The 15,655-nt window shown below is 33.3% G+C and overlaps 1 protein-coding gene across 1 annotated transcript; it reads right to left on the bottom strand.

Annotated features, from left to right (window-relative positions):
• Nucleotides 1-1,948: 1,948 nt before the first annotated feature.
• LOC133331197 (F-box/LRR-repeat protein fbxl-1) lies at nt 1,949-3,672 on the bottom strand (the record flags this gene model as incomplete). The annotated part of the gene is made up of 1 exon (XM_061539599.1): nt 1,949-3,672. A coding segment is annotated over one exon (1,698 nt), but the record flags the coding sequence as incomplete, so codon positions are not given.
• Between the last annotated feature and the right edge of the window lie 11,983 nt (nt 3,673-15,655).

Raw genomic sequence — 15,655 nt, forward strand, 5'->3', positions numbered from 1 at the left:
ACTATTTTTTACTATAATGTTGGAATATGGGACTTATCGGTTCACTCGTCTTGATCCAAACTTTGGAAATGGTAATACATTTATCGAACTTAGATCAAGTCAGAAGATAGTCAGCACTTTGATAAAAACCTATAGCTCATATAAAGCCTTTTTCTAATTCCCCAGATTCGCAAACCATAGGATGAGGGCACACTGTCGGCGACACCGACTGACACTTTTTTAGTTGTTGTTACTTGATTTTGATTTTTGACCTATTATCATCAAAACAGCAATGCTTACTCGTTGGTCAGATACTATTTCTCATATACAATTTCGTGATGTTCGGGTCACAATGTGACCTCTAAAGCGACTATATAACGTAGTCGTGATCCATTTGATTGGTCCTCTTAATATTAATGGATAAATTCCAAAAATTATAGGTGTGTTTTTGGAAAAAGCAGGATCAACATGAAACGATTTGAAAATTGACAAACAGAAGAACACATGAAGCTAGATCCACTCACCTAGTAGATATATGAGAAAATTATCTTGATTTTCCGAATGAAAGATTTAAAAACTTTTACAACGTATTTATGATAGTTGCATTAAAGAATTCTTCATTGATTCAATACCACAGGTGCTTATCAGTATATAGCCCATTCAAAATTTTGAATTAATTTAAATATATTGAATTTTCAATATTATCCTTAACCACCCTTGTTATTATTAAAACACACATTTTGTTTAAAATATTATTTTTTGTTATTATAACAATAGATATATGTTTTATTGAAAGTAGTTTTAAAGTTTTTATAAAATACATTTTAAAAAGGTTTTTATTTTTAACATTTATCGTATATTTAGTATAATATGTATAAGTATTATATATCATTTCTTAACATATAGTATAGAATTGTTTTCGAACTAAAAAATAAAATAAAAATATTGCACAAATTAACATAAAAAAGAAACAAAAAATATTTCATATTGCTTTTCAGGTTAAAAATTAAATTCTTATACAAAATAAACTGTATGATAAAATTATGTAGTTTTAATTAAAAATTAACAAAATTTTATTCTATCACGAAGTAGTAAGGTATGTAATTAATTTAAAATAAACAACTGTTTTTTATTTGAATTTTTTATCCATATTGGATAAATAATTAAGGAAACAAAAAAATTGTATCAAAATATGTACAGTATTCTACAAAAGAAAATATACACTTGTAAGGAAATATATTAATCATAAAGAAAATTATTTTTAAAATAAAAACACAGTTATATTGTTTTGGACCATATAGGACATGAAAGGAATTGAATTTTGGGATAAAACTCTTTCTGGAACTGTGGACAATTTACCAAATTTTTAAAAATAAAAATATATTTTTCCCCTTCGGCAGAACAATCCACCCATGACCCGGCATTTTTTTCTATAGACATAAAACGCGGATTTTTCGTATAGAAAAAAATTAGAAGACCTCAGTTAAGCTGAGGGCATTTTTTTCTTATATAAAAGAATTTGAATAGACAACAGTTCAACATTTTTTCGTATAGAAAGAAAATGAAATGCCCTAGACCTCAGCATAGATAAGGGATTTTTTTCTATTAAAGACCTCAGCATAGATGCGAGTTTTTTATACATCTTTGAAGTTCTCAGTTAAACTGAAGACACGTTTTCTATCGAAGATTCCCTTAGTTTAGCTGAGGTGATTTTGTTCGTATAGAGAAACAACACATACCTAGACCTCTGCCACAGACCTGAGAGCATTCTTTTTAGTCTATTTTTGGTGGATAACGAAGTCATTGCTTATTTTTAATTTAATTTTGTCTTTTCTGTCTAGACCTTTGATTTTTGTATTATGTTCGCTCTCATGCCGAACCGGGGTCTTCTACCTCCTCCTTTTACGATTTTTTGTGTTATGTCCGCTCTCCTACCCAACATAGCTCCTCTTTCTCTACCTTCACTTAAACTAGCAATTGCAACCTCTCTCCATATTATAAATTAACTTCACAAATTTGTGGTTTCATTTGTAGGAATTTATCCTGGACCTCTTGAATTTCCAAGGAATCTATACCACACATTGAAAGCTCTTTCAAAGATGTACACAGTTCCACAACATAATCAATAGATTTCCCTGTTAAATTTATACAATTACTAACATTGAGTCGCCTCAAACGTGGCAGTCCTTGAGCTATGTGCAGCATAGCATCATCATCAATCATGAGGCAACTGGAGATGGTTAAATCCTCAAGAGAAGGGCAATTTTCAACCAATTCCTCAATACCCATTGAAGAGATTTTATGGCAATAACCCAATACCAATTTTCGTAGCTCACAGAATTTCAATCCCTTAGCCAAGGCACGATTGGAGAGATTGCGGCAACCACGCAGCGAAAGGGTTTGTAGCCCTTTGAGGTTATGTATAGCTGCTGGTTCGTCACCAAAACCCAAAAGACCTTCATCACTAATACGCATACAATCGTCTAAAAATAAATGTTGCAGTCGTCGTTGATTTCGAAAAATATTCTCCAAGGTCACATCGGTAACAGCATCGCGGCAACTCTCCAGGCTAAGGTAACATAAATTCGGCAAACGTTGCATAACCAAACACATATTATCAGGTTCGGTATCTGTGATATCATTTAGAACCAATGTGGTCAATATGGGATTGATCTCTTGGACCAGGCCCTGTAATAAACCTTGGCTAGATATTTTGGAACAATGGGATATATTTAGAGTTCTCAGCGTATTCTTAAGGCAACCTAAGCTTTTCACACCCTCATCGGTTAGGCAGCTACAAAACATCAATTCCATGGTCTGCAGACTATGGGGCCATTTGTTAACAATTAATTTTATCAAAGGATCATCAACCTGCAGACCACCACTTAAATCTAAATGCCTCAAAGGTGCCTCCTTGGGTAAACATTCAAAAACATGTTTCAGCCACATATAGCAGGATACCCCCGTAATTTTTAAAGTCTCCAAATTCTCCAAGGCTGCAAAGACCTGCTTCCATTTCACAATCATAATCGGTGTGGATCGCAAAATAATCTCCAAATGTTTTAAAGTTTTCGCATGACATTGTAGGGTGTAAATCAATAGATCTTCATGATCCCGATTCACTTCGATGCAGAGTTTTTCCATTTTAACTGTTACCTCACGGGTTAAATTCAAAATCATATGGGTTTTAATATAAGTCGTAACATTACTGCAGGCTATATCCAAGCCCTTGAATTTTGGAAATTTACTCAGGTTCATTGAAAAGGTATTATCACTTTGCACAGTGGGTATGTGAGTCACAATCAGTTCCTCCAAGGCGGGTAGATTATCATTCAGGGCGGCAAAAACAGGCGATTTGTATAAACGTAATTTATTCACTTTTCTACCCAAATATTGCAACAGCAACTGGACATCTTCACCCAATTCCAGGCCATGTAATTCCAAGGTATCAAAACATAGACGTTGTGCCAAATCCGCATCTCTTTGCAAATTTTCCAGAAGTAGGGATTTATTTTCATTATTTACCACGATTTTATTTTTCTCCTTAAATTCGGGAAGCAAAGCCAAATCATGCCAACGACGACATACCAGACGCAGCTGTTGTAAATCTCCATGTGGCAAATACTGGAAAATGTGTATCAGCAACTCATTGGGCAAATCATTCCATGGAGGGCAATTCGGAACATCTTCGCGGCTAAGCTCCAAAGTTTTGGCCAAATCTCGCATTGTGTTCATGTTTTTAAGCTGAAAAGATAAAGAAAAAAGTATTTTAAATTTATTTTTTAATTTATATAAATATATTTCTACGTTTTATTTAATATTGCAAGAAAAAAGAATTTCGTAATGAAAAGTTCAAATCATTTACCGCCCGTCCCCAAGAAAATGCTATTCTACTTCTTTGGCTTGTTCACCGGAAGTATCTTACAATCTTTTTTGTTTTTGTTGTTATTCTTCGCATTCGTTGCTTGGTTATACTACGAATATGTTTTGGCTACCAAACTAATTTAACAAATGGTAGCCAGCGGTAATTCTCTTTAACGCTTGATTGATTCCATTTGCCGTCCGTCCTACGTGGATTTTTTTCCTCCACTTTTTTGTAAATACCCACTCCACCCTAAAAGCAATTATTTATCAACCACTTTCTTTATCTTAACAGAAATATCAGAGTACTCGAAATTTTTGTAATTCTTGTAATAGCCTCATTTTACAGTCATTATGCTTCTATTACAAGCTTTACACACAGTTATTGCTTTCAGATTTTAGAAGCGTATACATACACACTTTTATTGAGAGAGGAAGTTTTGAGAGAACTTATATAGCGATATTTAACGATATTTATAGGGTTTCTAATCGCATTCTATTGTTAAATGATATTGGCCTCCTAATATGAAACATACTACATCCCCTCGACATTAACATCAACACATGAGAATAGCACATGATAGGAATGACAACACCAAATAAGCAAGGATCCCAACCACTGTACAAAATTCAAGGATGCTTTTTTTCTAGACTACTATAAAGGGCAGCTGCATCACCTATTCTCTGTTTATAAGTAGTCGGTTAGACTGCAATTATATCTATTCCAGGTTTAAATTCCACCTGATGAGATAAACTTCTTTCAAGGTAGTTTCTATAGTTACAGGAAATTGGTGTTCTAATAGGATGCGTTTTTTTCTAGGCTACTATATAGGACAGCCGCTTCATAAATTCTTCGTTTATAAGTAGTGTGTTAGGCTATAATTAGATGTATCCCAAGTTTGAATTCCAACGGATGAAGAAAACTTCTTTCAAGACGGCATTAACATCAACACATGAGGATAACACTTAATAGGAATGACAACACTAAATATGCAAGGATACCAACCGCTGCACAAAATTCAAGGAAGCGTTGTTTCTAGGCGACTATAGAGGACAGACGCATCACGCATTCTTTGTTTATAAGTAGTGTGTTGGACTACAATCAGATAGATTCCAGGTTCAAATTCCAGCGGAGCACGAAATCTTATTTCAAAGTACTTTACCTCATGTGTAGTTTACCATCAACACATAATGATAACATTAAAAAAGTATGACTGCCACCCGGAGGACAGTGGCAACACTGAATAAGCTAGGATCCCTACCATAATACAAAATTCAAGAAGACGTTATTTCTAGGCAACGATAGATAGCAGTCCCATTACCTAGGACAGATTTAAACAAACAAATCATACTTAAATGGATTAAAAATGTAAAATAAGTGAGATGAAGATACTTTGTGGAAGCCATATAATCCCATTAGGATTAACAAAAAAAAAATAAATTGTAAAAACATAAGAGTCTTTTTATTGGTCTGTCATACCCATATAATAGTCTTCAGTTGGTATATACAAAAAATATACACCGCCAGGCTATGGATTGCGGAGGTCAACGGAATTAATGTCTAGTTCATTATTATTTAATTAAATATATATATTGTGACAATTCAGAGGAAAGGTAGCAGAGATTATGGTCCTAAATAGTCGATAATTGCAGTAAATATATATTGAGTATAAATATTAAGGTCTACTAAGTTTAGACCACCCCGGTTTCAAAGAGAAACATATGGCGGTCAGATTTTGAAAATAAAATAGATGACAAAAAGAAAAAAAAGTAAATTTTTAATACAAAAAATAGTATGTGTATTTTGAATTACTTTTAAATATATAACATGAGTTAAAAAGTCCTTAATTCCGACCGTGCCATATTTTTGGTCCTAAGCGAATAGTCTTGGTATCTCTATATAAGGAACATAGCAAAGAAGTAGACCTATGTCGACTATGTTCTCAAAGGATATTTGGGTTTCTTTTTATTAGCGACACCTAGAAACATAAAACGCAAAATATCTAATTAAGCCAATTCCGCTGCAGGAAACTTAAAATACCAAAAACTTAATAATTAATAATTTTTTATGGAAATTTGTTACCCAATTATATTTCAAAATATAAAATAACAGATACTTCGGTTGGAAATGTGTCTTACAATCCTGAAAATTTTCTAAATATTTCACTGATACTGTGGTGGGATACCAAAGAATTTGTTCTCTAGACCCCATTTTCGGATTAAATTTAGGTTGGTAAAATATTACGAAGTGCAATTATTGGAAACAACTCAGTAACTCCATTCGCTTCAAAAGAAATTTAAAATTCTTACCGTTTGTGGAACAGTTGCCAGAAGGTGTGGACCAATGGGTCCCATCTTCGAACTGAATGTAAGTCTGTTAAAAATCTTGTCCACGTGCAGTGTTTGGTTCCAATCAGACATTCCCTTATTGCATTTAAAAATTTCGACAATTTGTGGGATTTGATTTAGAGTTGGTAAACATACAACGATGTGTATGGTAAAAATTATGATGGTAAAAATATTACGATATACAAAGTTTGGCTGAAATTGGAAATTTCAAAAGTTTCCAAAATATTGACTCTTTGAGGGGGAGGTAATAGAATAAGTGGACCAAAGGGTCACATCTTCCAACTTTATACAGACTTGGTTAAAATGTTAGATTGTTCAAAGTTTGTTTTAAATCGTATAGGTCCTTCGCATGATATTATAATGTTGATCAATTGTTGCGGAGGTACCAGAAAAAGTGGACGACATTCTGTATCTTCGAAATTGATTTAAATTTGGAAGAAATATTATGAAGTGCAAAGTAATCAGTTATTCGCTTTTACAGTTATCCTGGTCAGCAGCCAGACGGACATTCCAAATAGTTTGAAACTGATTTGGGGTCTACAACCAATATTTCAATGAGGAATAGTTTTGACTTACAAACAATCTTTAATTATAATTTTTAACTCGATGGCTACGCCAAATTTTAGCACCTGGTGCTCGGAAAACCCAACTGTTATAGTTGACAGGCTTATGCGGGGTCATAAAATTTATTTTTTAAATGTGGTTGGATGACCAGTTATTTCGAGAAATAATGTTTCCCATTTTATCTTGTTGCCTACATCAGCAATGAAAGAAAATGTCGCATTTGCATTATAAAAATTTGAATAATTCTTACGATAAACGTGTTCATTTCATACGATAAATGGATTGATTACTTATTTTCTTTTATGGTCGGAGTTGGAAGGTATTGATCTGCGTTTATTTTTAACAAGGCTACGAGCCATCCTGTAAACCCTTCTTCTATAGATGTTCTTACAATATACCTTCTGTAGCTAAAAAAAAAATCTGCATTATGTCTTCTATAGATGAGATAGCCTTTATGAGATCCTATCTATAAAATTTCCGTCATGGGTTCTTCTGTAAATATAAGACCCTTTAAAAGATTTTCCATAGTCCGAACATTCATGAACTCTTCTGTAGATAGAATACATTTCAGAAGATCTTTTATAGACGCAAGACCATTTGCGATAATTTCTATAGATTAAATACATACCGTTACATGGAGCGGGGATCTATGTTAAAATATGGATACCATGAATCAGAAAAGTCAAAATAAAGCCATTTCGCGGAAAATGTTTCTAGGACCAAGAAAGTGCAATAAAAAGAAGGGTTATTTCAACTCATAGATCTACATTTTGAACATTTTCTACAAAGGTGATGAAAAATGTTCCTAGGATCATCAAATACTTATGCCTAAAAATAAACCTATATTTTTAAAATGTTCTTCAAATATGTTTTATCACCCTCCAAGATACCGAAGTGCCAAACTACAACCTTTGGTTAAAAAATGCAACTAAAATCAGCGGCATGAAACCAAGTTAAAAAATTTGTGTCGGTTTTTTAATCCATGCCATTTTTAAACTATTTTCTCGCGTCATACATCAAATAGCTTCATGGGTGCAAAGTCACAGAAAGAGAACAAATGAGAATGTGTTTTTAACCATTTACGCTAACGCATGATTTTGGGAAGTTTTGAGCATCACTATTCCATGTATATTCTCAAAATTTTATATTGGTCTAACTTGATTCCTATTGGGGCGCAAGTTATAAAAAATCAATATTGTATCGGTTTGCGAAATTCAAAAAATCGACTTCGATTCGTGTCCCTATACAGGGATATACTCTTCAAACTATTACCTCACAAAAGAACTTTACGATTTCTGCAAACTTATATCCATATTTTTCTTTAGAACTTATATCCGTATATCTTATTCTGTAATACGTCTATGTAAATAATAATTTATTCATATAGATATAAGAGCAATATGGACGACATTTGTGCGTCTTTTTTTCAAGGAAGTTCTTTTATAAAAAAATTAACACACAACCTTGACCACCTTAGCAATTTGACATCACATTACATTTCATAGTGATGATTTTCTTTTGATGAGATGCTCACCCACATATTTGTGGATGTGGGTGTCTCTAAAGATGACTCACACACTGACATATATATCTCACATACTTTTCCATACATTAACATCAATTTTTCATGTACCTACATATATTTTACATTATTAAAATACCATTATTATTACAGCTGTTGTATATTACAGATTCGGCAACTGTTGCCGATCTTAGGCGTTTGTTCAATATTTATTTTGAATGATATTCGAAATCACAAACAAGAAAGCTATTTAAATTTTATTTATTTCTTTTGAAAAATAAAATAAACCAAATGTAATTATGAAATGAACACGTTTCATTTAATTAGAAAAAAATCTGTATTACACACCTGTCTGAGGAAAATTGGCTAAATGAAAATTATTCTAATTATTTCATCTGTGTTTTATAAACTACAACGAAAAAATGTTATTTTAATTATGCAGATTGATTTGTGCAAAATATTGGCATAAGTTACGGATGACATAGAAGGTGAGGTGAGCGGCCAAAACATCATATTAAATATTTTTTAAAAAAATTGAAAGTGAATTCCAAATTACAGCAGCTGTTTGCCATAGGCTATTATTTAATTTTCCGCTTTCCGGTTTTTCGGCAATAAACAGTTTACCTTAATTGCGAAGGTGTAAGTGCCTCCAATTTATGTAATGTGATCTTCATCCCCCGTCCATGCTATGTTTACTTGATCCTTTGGCACGGACCAAAAAAAACTCACCCTTAAGAGGCTTTGGCAAATCCCTATTCAGCCCTTCAAACGAAGCGTTAAACAGCTGATAGATATTTTTATGAATTATACTTTTCCGGTTGCCTAATTTTATTCGAATTTTAATAAAAAAAAAACCGAAACAAAATTCTTAGCACCTGACATTGGCAGAAGTCACGGTGGCAATGACCTCAGCAATTAATTTTAAGTGTTTGCGTTACAACAATTCCAAAAAAATACAACAAATTATCAACTGCTTATTTGTTTTCTTATCTCTCGTCGCTTTTTTGTGGTGGTTTAAATTATTTTCTTACAAAACGAACCACAAGGTTGTAATTTTACAAAAAAAATCCACGAGATAGCAACAACAAATGGTTATGATCATTCTTCTCCGAACTATGTAAAATATGCTGCCATTGAAAATCTCATAATAACTCATAAAAATAAACAAAAACAAATTATTATTGGCCACACACACTAGTTCTTGTTTTGTAAATTTTTTTGGAAACAAATTATAAATATTGAATGGAATTGGTTGAGAGCGAAAAACGAGCGAATTATTGGATTGTTGTAACGAAAAATGCGAACCACATGACATCATCCAATCAAACGTACAAACAACATGCCTACATACATATGTACATGTAAGAGGTCTGTCGGTATATGATAGGCATAAGCGCTCCCATTTGTGTAGTGATAGATACGCACAATTTTGTGTTCGTTTGTATGTTTGTGTATGTAAGTGTATACAAACTATGCATATATCATAAAAATTTACGCACAATGTAAGGCCGCAAAAAATTGCTGATACCCCAAAACCAGAACACATATTTTCAAAGCACAAGACCAGTGTTGTCAACAGCTTGATATGGAAAAATTACGTTTTCGCGACAAGCCAACTTCTTAGCTAAAGACGCAAATAGAATATAATAGTGTAGACTAAAATAATTACTCAAAAGAACAAATTCGTCATAGTTGTGTAAGTTTGGGAGGCCCAATGTATTATTGATAACTGGCCCACCATTTAGTATACCGACCTTCATATCTCGATTAACCGAAATGATATAGGCATGTGTGTCCGCCCGATTGGCCATTATACTTTCAATCAAAGTACAGACAGCAGTTACGGAAAAATCGTCACGAAATAGGTGGTTCGGTTCTAGCAAACGACGATACTTATAGTGTTTGGTAATGATCGGTTAATATTTATGGGATAAAATGGACCGACAACTTTTCTGTTTTTCTGAACATTACACATTATGACGAAGACATCATGGGAAAGAATGCATCATATAGGAAGCCATGATATGTTGTTAGTGTTAGAGGTTGACCTTTATTCCGATATAAATCTAATTGATCTGCTATCTTAAGCGGATATTGGTATTAAAGCGTGAATTTGTAATTGAAAATAATCTTCCTGAGAAAAGAAAATCTTTTTCTGGCAAAAGAAAATACAAAATTATAGACTCACACGTTGCTTAGTACATGACCAGTGCAACACACTATATTAGAATATCGGTCAAATTTGTCTTCCAAGCGGATGATAAAGTATGTATATTCTTCAAAATCAACAAAATACGTAATATGGGGCGGAATCTTATATGAGGACTATTTCAAAACATATAACTAAAATTGTGTGCCCACAGAAAACCCTAATTAAAATGCGCCTAGGAGCATAAAAGTACATGATACTGATAATATTCTTCAAAGGGGTTTCTTACTCACCACGAACTCGGCATAACAAATTTCAGCCATTTGGTGGAAAAATGAGCCGATGACAATAAAAAAATACCTAAAATTGGGCGCTACAGTAAATATATTATTCAGCATCAAAGAACAGCCTGATCTGTTTGAAACGGCGGTATTTCAGAAATATATCCCAATTATTTTGAATGATGGTTAAAATTGAGAAACATATATGATTGAAGAGTGTTATTTTGAGGAGTTGCAATGGAATGACTAGATTAATATATACTCCATAACATAACAAGAAATTCCGACCAATGGTAAATGCAACGATTTCCCTGATTTTATTTATATAAATTCAATCTATAATCATTCTTTGTATTGCCAAGAAGTAGAATGCTGTCATATTTGCTTGAGTCAGAGCCTGAATAAAAGAAATCAACTCTAAACAAATGTTTGCAAAATTACTATATATAGCTATATATTGCATGTATGTTTTAGCCCAAAAGTTTGTAACATAACGATATATGGGTCCAAGACACACCTTTCAATTCATTCATAGGTCCAATATAGCTTGTAATCAAAATACTGGTCATTGTTGTAGTCCAACCAACCAATATACAAGTCTGTTGCAATACTTGCTAAACATTTAGCGGGTCGAATAGATCAAGATTTTTGTGTGAATATATGACAATATGTTCATTCCATATATGTTTACTCCGGACATAGACATCGTCTAGAAAAATTGCCAACGTATGAACTTCTAAAACCTCACGACACCTTCTTATGGGTCTTAACTTGTAAATTGTGTGCCATAACGAAATACCAGATTACAGACACTTGAAGTGTATAAATCCGGTTCGGAACATCAATTTACCGAAAATGGCATGCGACCTTTGTGTGAAACTATGTCAAGACAAGAATAAATTGTATGCAAAGGGATCTGCTATAAATATAATATAGTCCAATCGATTGAAAAATAAGCCTATAATGATCATGATCCTAAATTGGGGTCAGACATCAATATGGAGACAAATGCAATATATATTCATATTCTCGAATAATATTCGTTGCCATCCAATTAACTGTTTTGCCAAATTACAGCTCATTAATGTGTTCGTTATATGCAGCCCTCATATGCAGCCTACTATGGGCCAGGAACCCAAATTTTTGGCTACAAGTCCATTTCTGGTAGAGTGAAGATAACTTCATATATTTCAAAATTGGGGACTTCGAGCTTTACATCAGTAAAACATTGTGCCGCACGATTTACAAATGACATGAAGTCAATATGTCATATTTTTTGTTAAATATAATTCATATTTAAAAAATTTTATATAAAATGCACAAGTGTTAAAATATAACCATGAGATGAGATTTTGAGATCATAATGAAAATTTCTTATATAAAACTCATAAATATGTTCCCCAAAAATGAGTCTCCGAACCTAGTATTTTGGAGATTATAATAAAAAATTTCGTATTAGAAAACTCATAAATATGTTTCCCAAAAAATGAGTCTCAGAACCTAGTGCCAGAGGAAATTTTAATGGGTATAGCACCAATCAACGCATTGATCCAGTTCTTGTCGATAATATAAAAATTGTCGTTGAAAATTGCATATAAAAAAGTGTCAGTCGGTGTTACCGACAGATATATACCCTTGCCCTATGGTTTGCAGAGGAGGTCTTCTGAGTTATACACAGGTTTTACTATTTGTTTTGTACAAGATATATGTTTAATTATGTTGATCAAATATATAACATTGTCCCTTTTTGTAGGATGTACCAGAGGTGAGGGCAGACAGGACTTGATCTAGGCTTGGTAAAGATAGAAGTTTCTGCAAAATTTGGTTGAAATCGGACGTTCCTGATATTGGATTCATAAATATGAACAATTTATACCATTTGTGTGGGAGGTAGCAGCAAGAGTGGACCAATCCATCCCAATCAATCCCATCTTCGTACTTGATCTAGGCTTGGTAAAGATAATGGGTTGTGCAAAGTTTGGTTCAAGTTGGACATTCCATTCGCCTGATATTGGATTTATAAATATTGAAAATGTTGACTCTCTATGGGGGAGGTACCAGTTGTAGTGGAGCATGGGGTCTAAAACCATTATATCGATGAGGCACATTTTCACCGTATCAAAGTGTATATCATTAGCCATAAGGCTGAGTGAGATTGGCTGTAATTTGGTATTTTGAGTTCGCATTATATATATGCGGGACAACACCCCCACCACCCCACCTTTTTGTTTTTTTTACTTCCTGATCGAAAATCTGTTTCCAAAAATTATTCCGGTTTTACTTTTATATATACAAAAATCAAATATTAGCATCACTGGCATCAAATGTGCTAAAAGCTGCCACTGAGTTTATTTACATTTTGGCCTTGTACTTCGTTGTTAATTGCCCCGCAGCTGAGAGAGCCTTAAATTGTAAAGAGAATTTTCATTGTCAATGAATAATACAACATAAGAATCATAATTTACACAGAAATGAGAGAATCGTCTATACATGTGTGTAGGTTGCGATGTAAAATAATTCCATCAAAATTTTTTAGCCCATTAGTGACCAAATAGATAACAAGATGATGATGATGAGATACAAATGTTTGAATTTGTTTTGACGAATAGCTTTAAAGCCTATTTTCAACAAAAAAAGAGAAGAAGAACATACTATTTTTTCGTGTTCATGATAAATATTAACATTCTTGGAATGATATGTGTGTCCGGAACACATGTTAGTTCCCTATATAGTAAATGGTGTGTACTGTGTATTTGGTATGTAATGTAATGGAGATACAACCATTTACACTTTGCGCAATGAACAAACAATTTGGACGAAGAGACAGACATACGATATGAAATCTTGGTATCAGTAGTTTTTTTTTTTTTTTTTTTTTTGAGATGATGATTTCAGTTTTCTTCAGTCCCACTAATGTGTTTGACAGTTTTACTAGGTTTAGTTTTGTTGTTGTTGCTATTGTTTGTTTTGCTGTAATGCTTACCTGCTTGATTGGATCTTTAAACAGACGATTTGTTTTTGGTTTTTTAATATCCATGATTGTTGGTAGGTTCTCCGGTTGGGTTATTACCCTTCTGGGTTGACGAGGCTGGTTAAGATGTTGTTGTTGGCCAGTTGATGCTGTCAGCAGTTATTCTTTCGGTGTTTTTTTGGTATTAGATGTTAAAACTATTACAGGTTTAGGGTATTTACAAAGAATTAACGTCTGTCCGAAAATGAAAATTCTTGTTATTCGCTTTTTATTTCCTCACTAGCCTCCAAGCCATATTTTTGGTTCTCGATTTTTTAATAATGTAATCTAACCCGTTCCGATTGGGAGTATCACTTTTTTGGATGATATTTAATTATGCAGGTTATTTTAAATTCTGATATTTATTGAAATTTTATTCCAAAATTCTGTTATTTTTTTATTTTATTTTGAATTTTAATATTTCACTGTAACTTCATCTGGTTGCCATAAAAATTCAAAACTTTATGAAAATTTCTTCACTGTTTTCATTTCCTTATTATTCTTTTCTTCTTATTTTTCGTTTGTATTTTGTTGTGTTTTTCTTTTCACATGAAAATCGTAGTAGAATGTGTATATTGTTTATTTTTCCACCACGGACGAAAATATTAAAAAGGGGACGTTGTTATGGGTTCCCTTCGGGGTTCTGGCTACGTCTCTATGGCAAAACAACAACCTGCGCAATAATAATCATTGTAACGAAAAGTAAAAGAAGTCGATATACAAAGAAAAAGACCAGAACCTCGAAGATACGACAACTTCACGTAGAATTTCCAAGATATGTATTTTTATTAATTGTTGTTGTTGTTTTTCTTGCTGTGGTGTTTGCTTCTGTTTACAATGTTTGCTCTTAAACGCACACACCGATACACTCGAATTTTTAACTACTATTTTTTTGTACATTAATTCTAACGTGAATATGACACAAAACAACCACCACACCACAAACGGACGAACGCACTCGCTCACTCACGTACGTCTACGTACATAGAAAATAATTTCCGTCAAAACAACCGCGCAACGCAATACGTTCGTCTCGTACGAACGCACAACTATGTTTATTCGCTTATGTTTTGTAAATGTTCCCCGAAACCCATAAAAGCATAAAAATCACCAACCAACCGTACTCTAATACACATGCCAGTCAGTCCGATTCACTCACAGTCACCCTCTTCACCCAACCATCCATCCATCCGTCCGTCCATCCAGCTATCTGTCGATGCTACTACCCACAAATATTTTTCCCATTCATGTGTTCTGTTGTTGTTTTTTTTGTTTACATCTCTTTTTTTTCACTGTTCTCTCTCATTTTTCACAGGTTTCACAAAATATTTCTCACTAACGTGTAATGTTCTCCCACTCAGGGGACTACCGAAATGTCTACTCTTCTATTACAAGAATTTAGGGTTACCAAGTAGTAAGATTTTTAGCAATAGATAATAGACTTACAGAATGCAGTATTAAGTCTATAATATAATTGTTTTTCCCTACACAATGAGATGGGAGGAGTATTAACATTATCATTCCGTTCGTAACCTGAAAAATGTTCGTCAGATACCCTATAAATAATATAAAGGGTTATCCATTTTGTGGTTTCAAAAGTTTTTATACAATTTTTAACGTTGGCAATATGTGTGAAATACTACATCATTTAAATAATCTTCACGTGAACTGTTGCAAGCATTGATTCTTTTAAGGCAATTTTCAACCCATGTTGGGCGCCATAACAATCATAACTTGACCAATTTTAGTTTTTAAGTGTCCAGAAGTTGAAGGTTCCTCTGCACAAACACATAAACCCATAAAAAATCTAATAGTGTCAAATTGCATGATCTTGATATCACCACGACGAGAAATTGCGGGACCAGGAAATGTCTCTAGCACTAAAACCACATTCCCTCGAGATGTGTGGAATCACACATTTTCCAAGTCGTATTATTGAA

The sequence above is a fragment of the Musca vetustissima genome, unplaced genomic scaffold (assembly GCF_032173495.1).
Source record: "Musca vetustissima isolate MV318-11 ecotype Yass unplaced genomic scaffold, APGP_CSIRO_Mvet_v1 utg111487, whole genome shotgun sequence".
Taxonomy (NCBI): domain Eukaryota; kingdom Metazoa; phylum Arthropoda; class Insecta; order Diptera; family Muscidae; genus Musca; species Musca vetustissima.